Source organism: Vidua macroura, chromosome 20 (genome assembly GCF_024509145.1).
Source record: "Vidua macroura isolate BioBank_ID:100142 chromosome 20, ASM2450914v1, whole genome shotgun sequence".
NCBI lineage: Eukaryota > Metazoa > Chordata > Aves > Passeriformes > Viduidae > Vidua > Vidua macroura.
The window spans coordinates 5250880-5269961 of record NC_071590.1 but is presented as its reverse complement, the minus strand read 5'-3'; the positions used below and the strand labels follow the sequence as shown (position 1 = coordinate 5269961).

The 19082-nt window shown below is 48.5% G+C and overlaps 1 protein-coding gene across 4 annotated transcripts; it reads right to left on the bottom strand.

Annotated features, from left to right (window-relative positions):
• Positions 1-2150: 2150 nt before the first annotated feature.
• ORAI2 (ORAI calcium release-activated calcium modulator 2) lies at positions 2151-19049 on the bottom strand. 4 transcript variants are annotated; one of them, XM_053995691.1, is made up of 4 exons: positions 16972-19049; positions 14445-14490; positions 11364-11604; positions 2151-5963 (listed from the first exon to the last, which is right to left on the bottom strand). In XM_053995691.1, exons 3-4 carry the CDS (start codon positions 11589-11591, stop codon positions 5418-5420), a joined length of 774 nt encoding a protein of 257 aa, XP_053851666.1. In that variant the 5' UTR covers positions 11592-11604; positions 14445-14490; positions 16972-19049; the 3' UTR covers positions 2151-5417. The 4 variants fall into 4 exon arrangements, with proteins under 4 accessions (XP_053851666.1, XP_053851664.1, XP_053851665.1 ...); XM_053995689.1 differs by lacking the exon at positions 16972-19049 and adding an exon at positions 16252-16344; XM_053995690.1 differs by lacking the exon at positions 16972-19049 and adding an exon at positions 16119-16225.
• Positions 19050-19082: the final 33 nt, after the last annotated feature.

Genomic DNA, 19082 nt, shown 5'->3' with positions numbered 1-19082 from the left:
AGCCACCCAGGGAGGAAACCCAGCACGGGCTGTCACAGAGAGAGCAAACACTGCACCTGGATCCTCCTCACCCTTCAGTTCCAAGCCTCTCCAAGGATCTGCTCTCTGCTCACCACACTGCAGCAGTCAAGTGTTGCCATTAAAGCTTGGCCCGAATTTCCAATGCTCCAATTTTACATTTATATTGTGCTCTCAGGCTGCTAAAACACTTTCTGTGTGCATCCCTGCTGCTCCAGTCTCTCCACAGTGAAAGCAGATGATGGATTCTGATGAATCAGATTGCCACAATAACTTACACAGTGTTAGTTCATCTTGTGCTCTGCATTTGCTGGCTGAATTGTTCTGCCTTGATTGAACTATACAGGAAGATGCTGTTCTTGCCAGAAGATTCCAGCTCTTCCTAGCTGATATCTTAAATGTGAAAATATGCAAATAATTAAATACTGAGGCAAAAAGTGAGGGCTTTTTCTTGGTGTTTTTGAATTCCAAAACTTAATCTAGTCACTACACAGGCATGTGCCAGTCTTTTGACATTTTTCACCTGTTAAACAGCCTCTTGGGCATCATCCTTAGATCAAAATGCAATTGCACACTCATCTGTTCAGTATTACTCCTTAAAACTTTATGTACATTTTCTCCTAAAAAGCCAGAAAACAAAGAAAGAAACAAACAAACAAGCCAGAAAATCTTGTTTTGCAGTGTTACAAAACATTAACAATTTACTGTCAAGTACCATAGAAATCTGAGAAAGGTATGAAGATGGTTTCATCTTAATGAGCTCTTAAAAGCAATTTTGTCCACTAAGCTGATATTATTAACAGAAGACAAACTTTAATGGTCTTCCTGTTATAGGAGTTTCTTGTCTCCCTAAACTTCTTGTAAAACTCGTGCCAAGACCCAGACCCTCATTAAAAGGAAGTGCATCTAATTGTTACCTCCTTATGCATTGCAAAAGGAGAATGATAATATCTGACCAAACTTTTTTCAAAAAGGCAGAACTCAAGTTAACCCATAAGATGCTGGAGGACTTGAGCTGCCTTTCAAAAAATCAGTCTGAAATCACCAAGAAGCATAAAACTGAGCAAGTTTATCCAGTTCCTCTCACATAGCTGGACAATAACTGAGATACATTCGTTGTTCTACATTAAATATTGTTCATGCAGAGGTAAAACAAGAATAGGCAAAGCTAAAATACAGATTTTTTTTTTTTTCTCTTAGCACTCATGGCTGTCACACCTCTGGGCAGAAAGCAACCTCCCAGCTGGACACACAGGGATTCAGGGAAATACTGTCCAAATCCACCAGTCAATTTTAATAACTGAAACTGCTTTGAAATAGCTGTAGAGGAGAGAACCTGTGAGTTAACCAGAAAGTATCCCCCCTGGCCCAGCTGAATTTGATTGCAGCTTGAGGGGGTGTTGAGGAAGCCGCCTTAGCAGTTGATGCAATGAGATTTAAAAGATAAGGAATCTACAGCAGCAGGGAAACTCCAAGGCCTTTTGTTTGTTTGAAGGCAGGAAAAGAAAAGAAAGCACATTGTGAAAGGCAGGAGGAGCACCTCCATCCCCCAGCCCAGCCCAGGTAACCTCGAGGCAACCTGGGCTTGCCCATCCCCACATCCCAGAGGCAGGGAACGGAAGGATGTGGAGGGGAAGGATATGGAGGGATGTGGAGGGATGTGGAAGGATGTTCTCTCTGCAGCTGCACCCACCCCAGTGCTCTCCAGAAACACTTCCAGGTACGTGAGCGCTTAGGGCAGCCCTCCCTCGGCCCGGGGGTATCGCCTTCATCCGGCACATGCTCAAATCCAACACGACTCCACCGCTCACGGTCACAAAGTCTCCCCCAGAGCCTCCTCTCCGCTGCAACAGGGAGCCAGCCCGGCCCCGGGGCGATGTTAAAAATAGGGAGATCACAGAGTGGGAATACGGCAAAGGGAGAACCCGATCCTGCTCCCTCCAGCTCGCGGTCGTGCCCCCTCTTTACTCCTGCCAAGATGGAAAGGGAGAGAGGAACTGCCTCCAAGGCTGGTGCACGGGAATGATACAAAGAATTGTTGCTCCCCTGTCCTTGAGAGTTCCTTCCCTGCTTTAGGGTGGGCATGTAGGGTCCCTGCAGCTCTGCATTTTCCTGCAGAGCTGCAGGGCATTTTCCTGCTGGGCAAAAACTGACCAAAAAAAAATAATCTGAAGCAAGATCATGGCTGTCCCTGTGCTAAGCTCCAGTGCAAAAATTGGAGAAATAGCTCAGACAAGGCAATAGCTGGTCCAGAGAGCCACAGCCCAAGGGGGCTGAGAATTAGGGCAGCAGCCCAGAGCCCAAAGTTGGCACAGAAAGCCAACACACACCAGGGGAAATCCTCAACACTCGTCCCCAGCTGAGGGTGGAACACTTGGGAGAAGCATCTCCATGCAAGTATTGCAGGATTGCAGCCACACAAAACCTGGGACACTCCAGGAACGACAGACACCCCAGAGAGATGACAGCACAGGACAGACGTGGCCAGGCACAGCCAGACAAACCCAGATGTGACACAGAGAGCTGGCAGCCCTGTTGGGACAGCAGTGACAGTGTGGAAAGGCTGGCTTGACTGACGGGAATCCTGCTGACAGCCACGGGGGCAGCAGCAGGAGCAAGGAGGATTTTCTGGTGCTGTAGCACAGAACCACCCAGCTGGACAAGTACAACATCCCTACTCCTTCCTTCATGGATGAACTCCCGTGCCTGGTGCCACAGGTAACATTTCTGCAACACAAGTCTGGACCCAACAGTGGTGAAATGTAAATAAATTGCAGGAGAGGCAGGAGCAAGAAAAGCAAGTGCTGTTGTTGGGAAGGGAGAGGAGTTACAGCATGAAGGTGGATGGGTAACCTTGAGAATCAAAGAGCAAAAATACCCCCATGAGCTTCTCGTGGAAGGGAGAACTCAGTGCCCAGAGAGACACAAGAAACAGCTGCAAGCAAAGACAGGGAAGCAAGTTATTACTCTGTTTTAGGAGCATTTGCCCTTGGAACACCATCCCAAACTGTACCTCAGACTCACCCCTGGAGTAAGGTGGTCCCAACTCCAGTCACAGATGCACTGACTTGAGATTGATCTTGAATGCAATCCCACCCAAACCTGAACGAGTTATTCTACAAAATCAGAGCAGTTTCTGCTGCTTTTCTCAATTTGCCTAAGTTTATTGCATTTGCAAAAAATTAAATTAACGATCTGGCTGTTTCCAGACAAGCTGCATTGCTTTTGCAGCACTGTATGCACAGGGGGAAGCTTTTAAAAAATATATTGCCAAAATGGTGCAATACTTTCCTTGAGAGCCTTCTGAGCCCCTCAGCACACAGGTCCTACTATTACTGATGCTAAAGGAGAGTGCAAAGTACAGATGAGAGATTCATCCCATCTGGTCTGGCCCTGGCCTCTCAACAGAAATTCTGTTGGTAGAGGAGCTGACACGTGTAGCACTTGGCAGAAAACTCAACTCTGATTCTGTTGTATAAACCTTTTAATTTTTATTATGGTAAAAAGAGGAGGGAGAAAGGGCAGAGTCCTGGGGAGTTCGTATGAATTTCACGACCACCCCACTTCCTGGAGGACACTCCTTGTTTTTTGCATATGCAGATGAGTACAGATTAGTCATTTAGCACACAAAGACTATTTTCTTTGCTGCACATCAGCCAATATGGTACATGCCAACTGCAGCAAGAACAGCAGATGAAAGCCACAGACACAGTGCTAAGCAACTTGTTCAGCAATGCTCACATTCCCATGTAAACAAGAGAGATGAGAGGTGGTTTCCCAAGGCCCTTGACAGAGAGGAGTATTGGGATAGTCTCACCCTGCTGCCCTGGGGTTTGTGTGTACTCTCTACACTGCCTGAAATCCCAGTGGAATAAGGGTTAAATAGAACATTATAAACATCCTTAATGATTTCAGAAACCTACAAGGCCTCAGAGACTCTGAAACTGCAGTTTTGGAGTGCAGAGGAGGAAACTAGCACAGGATCAGGGCCAAGAAAATGTGCTTATGCTTCTTGCAGCCCTGTGTGTCAGAAAACCTGACTTTCCCTTAAAAGAGCTGATGACTGCAAAACACTTTTTCCTCTCCACAAAGTTACCAAAATTAATAAAATCGGGTGTTTTTTTGTACAGAAGTTTTCACCCACGAGGATGCTATGGAATTTACAAGCTTCCCTTGCTAAGCAACACAGACATGCAAGTGTCATTGTCTCAGCTGCTGAAAAAAGAAATGAGCTCAAAGGAAAGGGATAGCTCTTTAATGGCACACAGCATTCCTGCCAGATCCAGCTCACTCAGGCTCACCAGGACTGCTCCAGGTTCCACCAGAGGAGTTGTCTGCTTTGGTGGAGGGAGAAGGAAGCATTCATTTCTGACAGAAAAATGCTACAGCCAATTAAAAAAAGGAAAAAAACAAAAAAACAACAAAGCCCCAAATGATGAAATAACACAGGACTGGGCTTGTTCTCTCCAGCAAACCAGGCAAAAGGCATCACAGCAATGCACAAATGAAGAAGACACTGGCAGATTTCTACAATACTTGCTGTCACTCCTTTACCTCCTTGAAACTTGCTTTGGTTAGTCCTTCAAAGTCTTGCCTCATTAAATTCCCTGTCACTGTTCCGTTTTAAGAATGTCCTTGTTAAATCTAAAACACCTGTAAGCCTTCCCTGGGCACTCCTGCCTCTTACTGGGAAAAAACACGATCTTGGCACTTACCCAACCTAAGGTGACAGATGCCACTGAAGAAAATGCGAGAGAACTTCCCAGCCTCCTGCAATTCAAAATTCTACATCCCAAGCTGTAAAAATATAGTGAAGAACAGCAAGAAAAGAACATAAAAGCTAAGGCTGTTTTCTTTCTGGTTATGTATTTACAGAATACTTGCTTTGGAACAATGGTGATCAACATTCTCAGTTTCTGTTGTGCTTTCCTGCATGTCCTTGAGTCAGCTGCAGGTACCCACATTAATCAGCTCTGCTCTAGGAACGAGCTGCCAGTTAATTGTGGCTGCACTGACAGCCAGGGAGTTCTGACATGTAAGACAGGTCCTACACACACATACACACACACACAGGCTTTTGGGACAGCCGATGCAGTTTCACTTTTGGCAATGGAATATTGCATTTGTAAAAAATACAGATTTTTGGCTACCAGTGTTAAGGTAGATAAAGTTTTGACCTTGAACACCATGGCAGTGTCAACTTAAGTACCAAGTGTGTGGGACCAGAACCACGGCAGAGCCCCCAGCACGTGGAACAGCACAAGAACCCACAGCTAGAAATGGCAGGCAAGTAGCATTTACAGATTTAAGCCTCAAGAAAATCCATCCCTGGTGCGTCTCACCAAGCAGCAGACCAGGTATTTTGCTCTCAGCCCTGGCTGAGCTGTGTGCAGGCTCTGTCACACCACCTGCATGCCTCTGTCATGCCCATCCAGCTGCACTTTCAGTTTGTGGAGCTCCTCGATCTCGCGGTTGTGCCGCTCCGTTTTGTGCCGCACCAAGGAGCGGTAGAAGTGGATGGTGAAGACGACAAAAATCAGACCCACAGGGACCATGATGATGGTGGACACCAGTGCTGACTGCCACCCCGCGTGGCTGCTGGGCTTCTCCACGTTGGTGGTCTCGTTTTTCAGGATGGAGCCCACTGGCAGGAATTTTATCCAGCACAGGAGCACGACTTCGGCAAGGAAAAGGAGGATTCCCAGGACGGTGGAGAAGCCCCAGGCCAGCTCGATGTAGGGGTGCATGCGCTCGTGCGGGGACTCGCTGATGGAGTTCAGGTTGTGGATGTTGCTCACGGCCTCCACGTTGGGCAGGATGCAGGTGCTGATGAGGAGGGCGAAGAGGTGAACGGCCACCAGCACCGTCGTGCAGGCGCTGAAGGCGATCAGCAGCATCTGGGGGTACTTGTACTGCACCTCCAGCTGCACTTCCACCATGGCCACCTGGGGAAGGAACAAAGAGCTTGTCAACAGCTGCTGGCTTTCCTCTTCTCAAGGCTTTCAGCCAGGAAAGCATCTTGATTCAGGAAGAACACTAAGGTCAAGTACACCCTCCAGAGCTTTTTTGGAATGGCAGCCCAGATAGATCACTGCTGTCACCCACGAGGACACACACACCGCCTGTGCTGTGGCCCTTCTGAGACCGTGGTTTTCTCAAACAACACGTCTCTCCTTGCCACCACTAGCCACAGGAACTGCCCCAAACCCAGCACACAACAGAAAGAGCTCATTAGATGCCACGTGGGGCTGAGAGGCAGCTAACAGCCTGCTATAACCCACCATCACACCCTCTAGTGCCACTCCTTCCTTGCGGCTGCAGCACAGGAAGTTTCAACTTCAGGCATGCAAAGAAAAGCAAAGCCAAGCAGCTCCTCTGGCCAGTGGCCAGCCAGGTTTCACTACCCACCATGGGAAGCACACAAGCTACTTTACAACTTAAGTTAGCCCATAGTTAAAATAACTGCCTTCTACTCTCAGGACAGTTTATGCTTGTTTTTATTACAAATACGCCCAGATAAATAACTTTTAAGTTATTTATATCCTCAAATTTCTCCCTGGAGAGGTAATAACTCAGTGATACACCCAGCAGAAGTGGACAGCTACTGGCTTGTGGGTGTGCTCAGCAACTCAGGAGTCTGCTTCCCAAAACAAGAGCTATCACACAGCAGGTCTCTAAAGTTATTTTTACTTTAATCAAATAAAGCTTAAGCAGAATATGTGCAAGAGAGCAGGAGGCTCTTTTGAGAACAGAACTGGAGTCCTGTTAACTGGTTTAGCTTAAGAATTTTTACCATTAAGCTACCTGTGAAGCAAACCAGTACTTCTGTGTGGTGGCATCCCTGAAAGGACAGCACAAACTTTCTTCTGAGAAAAGACACAAAAGCAGTGGACAAGATTATCAAACATTTCTCTCTAGCAGCTGGCTTGCATCTGCAGCTGCTCTTCATGATTTGCAGAGAAGTTAACTTTCTTGGCAGCAAGGAAAACCTCTGGTGATCCCAGCTGACCTGCTGCTCCAGCACAGCACAGCTTGCTGGAAAGAAGCCCCTCTAAAGAACATCATGAGAAGGCAAAGTTTCAAATCTGCACTTGATTCTGGGACACAGAAGGATTTTGCAGAACTGACTCATGATCATGTTATCCAGACTTCACATGAGACTCCCCTGAGCAGCCATTTCAGGCTCTGTATAATCACCTGCACCACTTGCTCTGGCATTACTTGTTCATAATATTACTTAGGCACTGGAAGATTAGGGATATGCTCATGTTGTCCCTGCTGGAAGCCCTGAAAAGGATTAAAGGGAATGGAAACCAGCTGGCATGACTGCTGCCTTACCTACATTTGCTCTAAAACCCATCAGATGACAGTCAAGTCTGAACACATTTACCAGCAAGCAAGATACAACATGTGTGGAAAATGGTCAATCTCTACAAGTCTGGATTTTATAGCTACATCAACTTTTTAAGACATTAAAGATACAAAAATTACTGTGACAGTTCTTGGGCATTCCCAGCCTTCTGTTCTGATCATGAACATGACAGGATTTTACCTTTGTTTGTTTTTATCTGCTCCTGGTTGCAGTTTACAGTAGTAAACAGTACAGTAGTTCTTGCTGTATAGCAGAGAAAATCCTAACACAGGACTGGCTTCACTATCAACTGCAAGGTCAATTTAAACAGAACAGATTTCACGTTGCCTTGTGTATGTTCCCTTTGCAGTTCCCCTTATATTGATTTGAGAGGGAGGAGATCAGACATTCTCTGCTTCACTGTACAATGAATTTGTACAGCACTGTGGTTGCCAGTCACACCCCATCAGCCAGGAAAACCTGCAGGTACATTGTTCATTATGGGGTGCTGTAATACCCAGAGATACAGCTGAATGGGAATTGTACCTGCATGTCCAATTTATAGCTTTATATTAAAGCTGAAAGCCTGGCTGATGTCAACATATCAATTTCTGCTTGTTATCCTTCACATGAGCAGCACTTTTCAGCTAATTGGATGTTTCCTCCCAGACTAACCTATTCCCCAGGGCGAGCTTCAGCTGTGCAATGTGATGAATTTTTAACACCGACTGATGGCTCAGTAAGAGGTATTTCAGTGAAAAACACCAACAATCCAGATAGGGCAGCAAGGCAGAAAAACAGTTCATTTAACCCAAACAAGTACTGAAAAGGTGAGTGAGCTCTTACTGCTTTACCCAGCACAGGCTGTCATGTCATTTCCTGACCGGGATAAAAGAAAGAGGACAAGCTGACATAACCCATTTAAAAAATCATTAAATAAGCTGTCTAGCCTGTAAAACTATTAATATGTCATGTTTGATACAATTATACTCTTCCATGTAATAGCCCCCTTTATTTTAACCTCTTCCCAGAAGCAACTTTGCAAGGCTGAGCTCTCTGCCAAGCCATAGAATATTTCAGCACAGGCTTAATTTTAAGCTTGAGAATAACCCAGCTGAACTCCAGAATTACAGGATCAAGGGCTCACAACATTTTAGAATTAGACTGCAGTTAAATTACATGCAATGATGGTGGGGTTTAGACCAGTATAGCTCAGTCTGTCCACAACAAGGATATTCTTCATTTTGAGGAATTTAGACCAAGACGGATAATATCAAGCAAAAGGATGACAAATGGCTTAACATAAACCGTGACACATTCACACAGATGGTTTGGCAGACTGTAAAAACAACCACTCCAGTAGACCTGTCAGGGTTTTTGTTTTGGTTTGTTTTTTTTTTCAATCAAACACATATCCTGTAGCAATTGGATAAGTATTGAGAAGATGGATTAGCAGTAATAGGTCTTATTTCCATCAGGAGAATTATTAAGGAGGTTTCCTAAGCTCCCTCTGAATTTCCTTTATTTGCAGCCTCCTTGGAGCAGATTGAGCTGCCCTACAGCCCACCTCCAAGCAGACCTGGCACTGGAATGACCCACATCCTCCTGACCTGTCCCAGTGCTCTGCCAGAAATACCAGAGATTGTAACAAGGAAGGTTTGCATTATTCTGCAGCCTGTCCCTGTCCAGAAGGAGCTGGATCAGAGCCATGGCCTGTTGATTAAATATCCATCAGCCTGCAATAATTTCAGCCAATATGGAGCTAGCTTGCATCAAACACACTGACAGGGAAGTAAATAAAGCAATAGCCAAGCCCTGGATGACATTTGTTTACCTAGTCAAATGAACTCGAGGCTTTGGGGAAACTGTTTAATAGAATCACGGAATCGTTCAGACTGGAAAACACCTTTAAAATCACAGAATCCAGCCATTACACCAGCACTGCCAAGTCCAGCACTAAACCGTGTCCCTAAGTGCCACGTCTACACATATTTATCTCTAAATAACTTCTCTTCTTTCATCAATAGCCAAAGAGGTGCTCTTATTAGAGAGTAAACATCCGTGTACTAATCTCCTGCGTACCTGTGGAGAAATAACCCAGGAGGAACAAACACCTCAGCTTTCCAATCAGCTGGGAAAAAGCTTGCTTATAAAGAGAATTCCTTATTGCAAGAGATTTTATTTCTTAGTAATTGATTTCAGGTCTATTTCTTATGTTAGGGTGGTGAGCATAATTAACACTACTTATACCGGTGTATATTCAACTGCACTTTAAAGAGTTCAAAGAAAATGTAAAACCAGTGGTTAATTTAGTGTGTTTGCCAAGGACTTTCAGTAACTTTCTGCTGTAAGAGTTGAGAAAGCGTGGTTTGTTTTCAGAGATGTGGTTCAGCCCTGCAGTGTGGGTGGCCTCCAAGCCCCCGAGTCCCAGTGGTGCCAGTGACAGCACACCCCAGCAGGGACACCTTGTGGGACCACGCTGATGGATCAGTCCCCAACAGTACAAAATGTTCATTTAATAATCGTGTTGAAGACAACAGTCACAACAGAACTCCAGTAACCAGAGGCACACAGGGCATGCACGTGAGAGGCTTTTTAGAGTAAGAAAACTCCTGCATGAGAGAAGTCTACAGGACAGCACCCGGCTTTCTCGAAAACAGGAAGGACCTTCTGCCCCTGCAGCACACAAGTTTGGTTACAAACCAACACAGACCTTGTGGAAAGCTTTTAAGAGCATCTTTTGCACACAGCCAGTGAGTGGAGAGCAATGACAAAGCAATTGAGCACCCTGTCTCCACTCCAGCCTGCTCCCACTGAAACCCCCGCCTGCAGCTTTCCAGCTTCACTTTGGGTGACCAACTTCATCATCCCAGGCTGTTTTAATATTATGGATGATTCATGGTCTGGGGGGCTGGGGGAGGAAAAAGCAGCGGAAGAAGCTAAAATAAAACAAAAAAAAAGTGATCTGGAAAGTTCCTGAGATCTGTCTTTCCCTCCCAGCTTCTGAGCTGCGGGATGAAACATCTTCACATCATGTCCCACGCCACCCAGGCGCTGCCCTCTGCCCCTCTGCCGACAGACCTCGGGAACAGCCAGGCCTGCCCACTTCCTCAACAGGAAACCTCCCCCAAACTGGTTTCAATTCTCACTCACAGTAAGCAAAAGCTGAGGGGAGACAAAGGGGCTCACACTGACATGGTGGTGTTTCATACACAGCTCAGACAGGCCTGAGCACTGGACCACTGACTGTCTCAGCTTTTTTTATTTGCTCACCCCTGACATGGTTCTGACCTATGCAAATCACTCCCAAAGAACACCCAAGTGCTGCACAGCAGAAAGCAAGCACCAGGGATTACTTCCAATAGGCAGCACTGACAAAAATACACCAGGTTTGGCTCCCTGCAGGCTGCAGAGCCCTCTGACACCGGGTCTGAGGCTCAGGGCCTCTTCTCACACCTCTGTGGTAGAACACGATCTCCCTGCTCCCGCTATGCAAACTTCACTTTGGCAGACTGTGACCCAACCTCCACCTTATTTTAGACACCGTGACCTGAGAAAACACGCAGAGAAATTAAAATAACGTTCAGGACCGCAGCAACCACAGGGGCCTGAAAGTGCTCCACACCCAAGAGCAGCCTCCCATGAGGGCAGCCAGCACCGGACAGCCTCGGGGCCAAAGGAGCTCCTGGATTGTTTAGCAATGCTGCTGGAGCCCTTAGGATCACTTGCAGGTAGGGGATTAGGATTTTTAAAGGGCTGATTTGGGAGTGTGTGGGTTGGCTGTTAGACAGCTCATGTATCCCTGCTGCAGTGAGAGAGCAGAGCCAGCCTCAAACTTTGCAGCAGCAGCCAAACAGAAGCCCCCAGGCAGATGCCTCCTGTCTCTTCAGGAAACAACTCCCTGCTTCTTCCCAGGAGGAAAACACTGATTAATAGTTGATTTGAGGCAACCCAAAAACCTTCACAATTCAAAAAGCTATCAAACACACATTACCATCGCAAATCCAGAGAGCAGAGCAGAGGTTCTGCTGGAGGCTTTCAGTTTGGCTCGGCTCAGGTACAACTTTCTCCAGGAAAGGGCTTGCACGGAGTGGTGGTTGGACGTGACCAATTCCAGGTAGCTGCGCCGGACCCAGTCCCGATAATCCATGCCCTTTGTGCCAGGCTCAGAGCAGCAAGCAGGAGTGGAAGGATCCACCGGAACGTTTAATTCAGAACTCATGATGAGAGAAATGCTGAGGGAACAAAACAGTCATGTTCAAGAGGGGGTGGTGGACAGGATGAGCATTAACTACTGGAAAAGCTGCAGTTGAACAAAGTTGCCCTTAGTCAGTGGAAAATGATGGACCAAATAACATCACACTTGGAATTCAGAACTGAGAAAGGACCATCCAGAACTGCCAAAAATGACAACGAGAACTAGGAAAGATTACAAAGGTACAGCCAGGAACTATTCCAGCAGGAATTCAGGAAGGCTGCACACCACCTGGATTTTCATTTCAGAGCAGGCACCTCAACTTTGCCCTTTAATTCCTTCTCGCTCATAAAAAATTGTTTTACATAAACACACGTCACCCCCATCTTATCTTTGTTTTGATTTGACAGTCCATTTCCCAGTGCATCACAGGCTGGCTCCAAATGCACCTCCTTAGAGTATCAAACACCAGTTGAGGGAGTCACTTCTTACTCCTTCCTTGGAAACCATTCCTCCTGGGTTACAATGTGGGGTGTAACCAAACTGGGTATTCTATTCCCATCTACATTATTCCCGATGAACTGTAAATGGCCGTTTGCAGGAGCTGCACGGGGCACACCCGACCCCCCAGGCTGCAAGCTGGGTGTTAGATAAGGGAAGGAGGCAAACCCTGCATGGCAGGGTGGTGTTTCATTGTCTTCGCAAATTGCTTAACTCAGCCGTGATAGCTACACCCAGCCCAGGGGATCATCCCTGCCAACGGGCCATAATGGCTCAAGGGCACCAATGGGCAGCTGTAAGGGCCATAAAGGACTCCCCAGAATATCCCGTGACTCATAGGATCACATCATTCCATTGTGAAATTCCTGGCTCTGGGGGAGGCGCTGAACCTTCCCGCCTGAATCTGCCCGTATGTAATCTGGGCAGTGTGGGGACATGAACACCACCACCACCGACATCCAGGGGAGGACCCGAACTTCCACAGGAGAACCAGAGCATCCACAGGACCGCTGCTTTTGAGAGGACTGCAACCACTGCTTAATCAGACTGCAACCACCACCCTGTCCAACACGGGCCAGGTTGTACTCTGACTTCGTGGGTTAAAGCCAGTTTTTCTGTATAATTCCATCTACTACAATATTTCTATTCAATCGTAACTCCGACCTGAAGTCTGTCTCAAGGTATTTGTGTGGGGGTTAATGTCTTCCCTGGTTTATTTTCAAACCAGCACAGCAGTTTTTCTCAGTTCAATCATTGCTCATCAAAGCTCAGTTTAGACGGGCACAGTTCTCCCCTAAAAATCACAGAGCTGAACGCTGTGTAGGGTTAACTAATGAACTTCCCAAGCTTTTGCAGTGGGAAGTTAAATTTCCTGAGCTGCTCACACTACATTTATCAGCCATATCTGACCAAGAATCCTGTTCCCTTACTTCCACCAGTGGCTCTGAGCAGAGGGCAAGGAAAAGGCAATTCCAAGGGGAAAGCAAGCTGCTTCCAGGAAATTCCATCATCTTCAGATTCAAGGGATTACATTGACAGATGCATGAAAGCAGCAAGAGAACTTGAGGTGGTGGAAGCTTACAGCACCATGTCCCCAGGCTGCTGCCAAATGGCTCTGGTGATCCCCAGACAACATCCATGGAATGCTTTGTGCAAAAACGTCTCAACTCTGACAGACACCTGAAACTAAGTCGGCCTTCAAAAGAATGGAAACCACGATTCCTTGTTTAATCCCCTCACTCACTGAGCACTGCGACACCAGAGCTGCACCTTCTGGCCATGAAACACTCACCAGCTCCCAGGAGGAGGAGATGCTGCCCAGAGTCACACCTGGTGTGGCACTAATTAGTCCCAGCACCACCTCTCAAGGTCTCAAGCACCTTTCAGCCCGCCTGTGTCCCCTCAACTCCCCAAGAACTGGGGCCATGTGGGGACAGCCCTGACTGCTGGGAGACTTGGAGAAGTGGCAAACATCAAAAGGACATCAACTGCCCACAACTCTGAATGCTGTTACTAAAAGGGAAGGAAGCTGTTTCAGGCACAATAACAAAGAATAGCAAATAAAGCACTGCAGGTCCAAGATTGTCCCTCCTGAACATGGGGGGGCTTTCAGGTTCCAGTCTCCTCAGACATAACAAGGATGGCAGCACAGGATGATTCCTGGGCAGCTTTTGACAAGGCCATTATTACAGCCCCTGGAACACCCCAGGAAGGCTTCTGACCTGCTCAGGAATTTTCAAAATATTTAAAAGTAGCAAAAAAATAAAACAACAAAAAAAACCAACAAAAAAACCCAAACAAATAAACAAAAAAGAAAGGCCCACTAGAATATCCAGGCCATAATAAAAACAAGAAGAGAAACAATAACAGGGACAAACCTTCCTGCTTGATCTGTGTTTCCAGAACAGGCAGGAATCACCTATTTTACAGAATAAAAAAGCCTCCTGGGAGGATTGGAGGAAGAAACAATCTGTGAGCAGCAAAATTATGAAGCTGTTTCCTGTGACAACATCCTGTGTGGATCCTGCAATGTATAGCATGGAGTGAATTCACTCCCTCTGTCCCCAGCTGGGACAGTGATGGCCTCTACTCTGCCATTTAATTTCATAAAATACTTAGGAACTTTCTATGTAGGAAACTTTGACCCCTGGGACAAATTCCATTAAAAAGACAAATGAATTCAGAGGTTACAGAGAGAGGGCAAGAGAACCCAATCACATCTGCTTCTTCCCTTAGAAAAATAAGCTAAAAATACCACAAGGCTGAATTTTTCTCTCTGGAGCAGCTCAAGAGATGTTCTCAAATAAGTAAACAGCTTCAGAATGAAATCCATAAACACAAATGTAACCCAAACAAGCAGTGCCAGGATGTCAAACTCACCTTGCTGGCTATGGACATGGAGGGACTGGGTGGAAGGCTCCAAGGGCTGAAACACAAGACCAAAGAAGCATTTTACATGTGCTGTTGCTGGAGCAGATTTACTCTGGAAATACTTTTCAGTCTGTCATCTTCATCAGGGGAGGCTTATTCTAGAGATTTCACCTTCCTGCCTTGCAAAGTTAAAGGTTTAGAATACTTGTTCTTACAGAAATAACTATCCTACAGGATTTGACTGCACAGGGCTGTTGAGTTCTCGATGGGGAATGAGGAATTCTCCAGGAGACCTTTTCCTCAGGCAGCCCTGGCAAAGTCCATCCCAGCTGTGTCTTCACTCACTTCCACTGCACCACCAACGCATCTGACCCCACTTCATCTCGCACTGGAAGACAGAAAGCTCTCTGTGATTGCTCCCTTATGTGGATTTTCTTAACCTGCCAAGTGCTGTCCTTTGCAAAAGTGAAAGCCTTTGCCTCCTCCCATCTCAGTGTGGGGATTTCTCCACAGCTGGGAATGAAGCCGACACCAGCGGGGCCGGAGCGGGTCCCCTCCCACCACTGCCCTGCTCAGTCACCCACAGAGCGCTGCACTGGCAGCTCCTCTGCCTGGTGTCGGGATGCCAGCCCCCTCCTCAGTCCCAGGTTTCTGCCCCACACCCCTAGACTGATCTGTGGCTTTGTGCCAGTCTCTTTCTTTCCTGTCTAACATTGTTCAAGCCCCTGCAGGCCATGGCTAAGCCAAATCCCAAGCCCTGTTACTCCACCCGGATGAGCTCAAGCCTTTTGACACGTCTTTGCCATGGGAAACCCCTTCCTATGTTCTCTTCTGGCTTGGGACTCCTCCGAGCAGCCCTCCTGGGGTGTCAGAGTACCCAGGCAGGGTGCGAACACCCCACAGCTGTGACCACCCTGGTGGCAGCAGGGGATCACCTCCCTGGGACCCCCTGGTCCCACCGCCACAGCTGGGATCCTCCTCACAGGGATCCTCCTCACAGGGATCCTCCTTCCCAGCCACCCTCAGCACACCCTGGGCAGGAGGCGATCCCACACAGCAGCCTCAGACAGGGGATCCCTCAAGCCAGGATGAGTCCCACTCCCAGCGAGGACCTTTCCCTCTAAAGACAACCTGGACAGAAGATCTTTCCTAGGCAGGACACAACCTCCTACCAGTGCATCCTGATCCAGCATCCCAAGGATCCTCCACAACTCCTCAGGCAGGATGGGACCCAACCCCTCGATCTCGTCTTCCAAAAGCACCCTGGGCCAGGGTCTTTCCTGCACCGTATGCTGGAGATGTCTCCCCTACAGCACTCCATCGAGAGCATCCCTGTCCGGATACATCCCGCGGGAGCTGGCCTGCCTTCCGCATCCCACGGCACCTCCGAAGCACCGCCGGACAGGACGGGACCCCCTTCTCTGCCCAGGACGGACCCTTCCCATTCACCCCCTCCCTCCAGGTGCAGGGGATTGCTCCCAGCTAGGCAGGATGAGACGGACATTCCGCCACCAGCATCCCGGCACGGGATTGCCCCTGGCCGGGCAGGACGAGGCGCGTCCCCCCCGCACCGCCCCGGGCAGGGGAATCCCTGTTCAGGCAGGATAAAACCAACTCCCCCCAGCACCCCGGGCAGGACGAGCCCCCTCCTCCCGGAGCCCCGCGGGCGGGAGGTGCTCCCACCTCTGCAGGACGAGCCCGCCACTCCCCAAACACGCCTGAGGAGGGGAAGCCGCCCGCTGCCCCGGAGCGCGGGCCCCGCTGGGGATGAGCCCCCTGCGGGCGGGATGCGGCCCCGGGGTGGGCCGTGTCTCACCGCGCTGCTGTCCGGGGGCCGTGGCGGGAGCCCCGGGAGAGGGACCGGGATCGGGATCGGGAGCCGGAGCGGGACCGGGAGCCGGAGCGGGATCGGGAGCCGGAGCGGGACCGGGAGCCGGAGCGGGATCGGGAGCCGGAGCGGGATCGGGAGCCGGAGCCGGAGCCGCCTCCGCCGCTGCCACGGCAACGCCGGGCACCGGCCACGTGACCCGCAGGAAACGGGGGGGCAGCGCCGCCACGCCCCCGCACGTGACCGCCCGCTCATTGGCCCGCGGTCGGGCTGGCCACGCCCCCTCAGCAGCGGGGGCGGGGCCTGGGGACGCGACCCCCGCCCTGCCGCAGCCGGCGCCCCCCGCCCCTCCCGGGAACCGGGGCCGCGCTCGCCCCCTGCGCCCACCGGGGAGGCGTTTGGGGGGTCCGGGGGTCTCACGAAACAGGGATGGACTCAGCGGTTACAGGGAAAGGGCATCCCCCCGGCACGGAGCCGTTCCCGCAGCGCTCGGGGGTCCCGCTGTGAGCATGCATCTGTAGGGGGAAAAAAGCGTCTGCGGGTCCCTAAAGTCGCAGTCGGGCTGAAACCCACCCGCTGGTAAAGATGTTAGTGGGTCTGGACCTTGCGTTATCTCTAAATCTTGCCACAGAGAAGGTATTGGTGCAATGGGATGCAAATGTGCTTTTATTACAATTATTAATTATACAGCAAAAAGTCGCCACTTACATAAGTCAAAAGGCAGCGCTGCTCTGCCTCCGCCGGGCTGAACCTCCTCCGGCTGAGCACAGGCTCCCTGCGAATGAATCCCGACTGCTATCTCCCTGCACTCCTCCGCTATTGACTCAGCAGGAAATCCTGTATAAACCCATCAAAAGGATAGGGACAGCCTTATGGGAAAGAGAGGGAGTTCCTTCCCTGGAAATGAGATAAAGAAAATGCTGAAAGGCAGCACAATGGGTCAGCTTTATAACAGGGTAATCCCATCTTCCTGAATTCCATTCTGCCTGGGGGAGGGAACAAAGGAAAACAATTCTTAACAACCTAATAAAGAGACAGATGATACATGTTATCCTGAGTGTGCTTTTCACCTCTGAGAGCAGGAACACCCCTGCTCGGATTCAGCACTAACACTGCTGTCTCTTAGGCTCCCACATTTGCACAAACACATGTACACAGCAACTTTAGCCCTTGAGGGTTAATCTCCATCAGAGAAAGGAGAGGGACTCCTCTAGAAAAGAACTCGGAGCACGAATTTAGTGTAAGCAGGTCAAACTCCTTGGCAGTTTCAAGCCTGTAAGTTATTACTGCTTTCTTGGTGCCCTATTTGGAATAGCAATCAGTTGTAGAGCTGTTCCTGATTTTACTATGCACAGGAGCACTTCCCCTTTTCTACTCCATGGATTAGGTTTTCCCCGTTTTGAGGTCACGTAGTATTTGCATTTTATTCTAAATGAAGAAACATCCCTTGAAACCTTCCTTTGAAGTGTTTTGTATTCTCAACGAGCTCCTACTGCCACGAACAACCACAACAGAGTGTTTATGGGAATTCACAGCTACACCTACCAAATGCAGCTCCTACTGCTACACTCAGCCACCCCGGCGAGACAGAGCGTGAGGCAGATGCCACCTTCACCAACATGCTCTCTTTGCTGTTTATGGATTTCAAACTCAGCATTCCCAGAAAACACAGCATGAATAATTCAGCGCAGGCATCTTAGGCAGGCAGGATGAGGCCACACAACCTGAATTTGTTCAATCACCAAGACAAACTCGAGTTCACCTTCCTCATGGCTGAGGGAAGCATGTCCTCACTCCGCAGCATCTGCTCTGCTTACTGCAGAGCAGCATTTACTCAGCTCAAAGGCCTCATAAGCTCAGAGGCAGAACATCTTTATTTGTGAGACTCTCAGTTTTCTCCACCCATAAAATAACCCTCACGTTTTTGTGGCTCATCCTACAACACAGTATCCACAGGGTTTGCCTGCCCTAAGGGGGATTCATGTGAAGCAATGCTCATAACCAATCTCTCCACAGGGAAAATGGATCCTCCATCTGAATGAAATGCTGCCACAACTTGCAGCACCTGCCCCTGTGGAGATTGAGCAGAAAACAGTTCCATGCAGATCTCTAACCTGGGGGGCAGTGGGGATATGGATCTGGCAGGTCAGAAGTTATCCAGCTCTAAAGCCCTCAGATATGTACAGGGGAACTAAACACAAACACCACTTGCACTTGGTCACATCTGCTTCCCAGCCACCATGGTAATACCATGGAGAAGCCATTACATAAAGCCAGCTCAAACAAAAATGCAGGATTTCTGGCAGCAATATTCAACAAAGGCAAAATCTAAAAAGAGATTCTCCCTTTTTACTGTTTTTGCTTAAAATAATTTGGCACTAACCAAGGCTTGAGAAGAAGTAGCACCGCATTCTGGATGCAAGGCTCTGGGATGAGCATGTCTGAAAGCCAGCAGGCACTTCTAATTAAAGATACACTGAAGAGACAAAAACCAGAGTTACAAGTAAAACCACCACTGCATATGCTTTAAGCACCAATAAGTAAATATATAGAGAGATGTTATGATTCCTACCAGGGAATCCAAGGTGCAAAGCAGAGCGCTCAAGCAGAGAGAAAGGCAGGTGTCATCACAGGAAGCTGAGCACAAGCAAAATGATTCCATTCCAAGCCTTTCTGACACAGGATTCAGAGGCTTTACACACAATCTTTGGGAAAAGGTATTGTTCCAATTCAAAAGCAAAAGGAAAGTGACATGCAGCTAACACCTTTTTCCATATTTTCACGTGTGCCACATCACTTGATCTCTTTGTCCCTTCCTG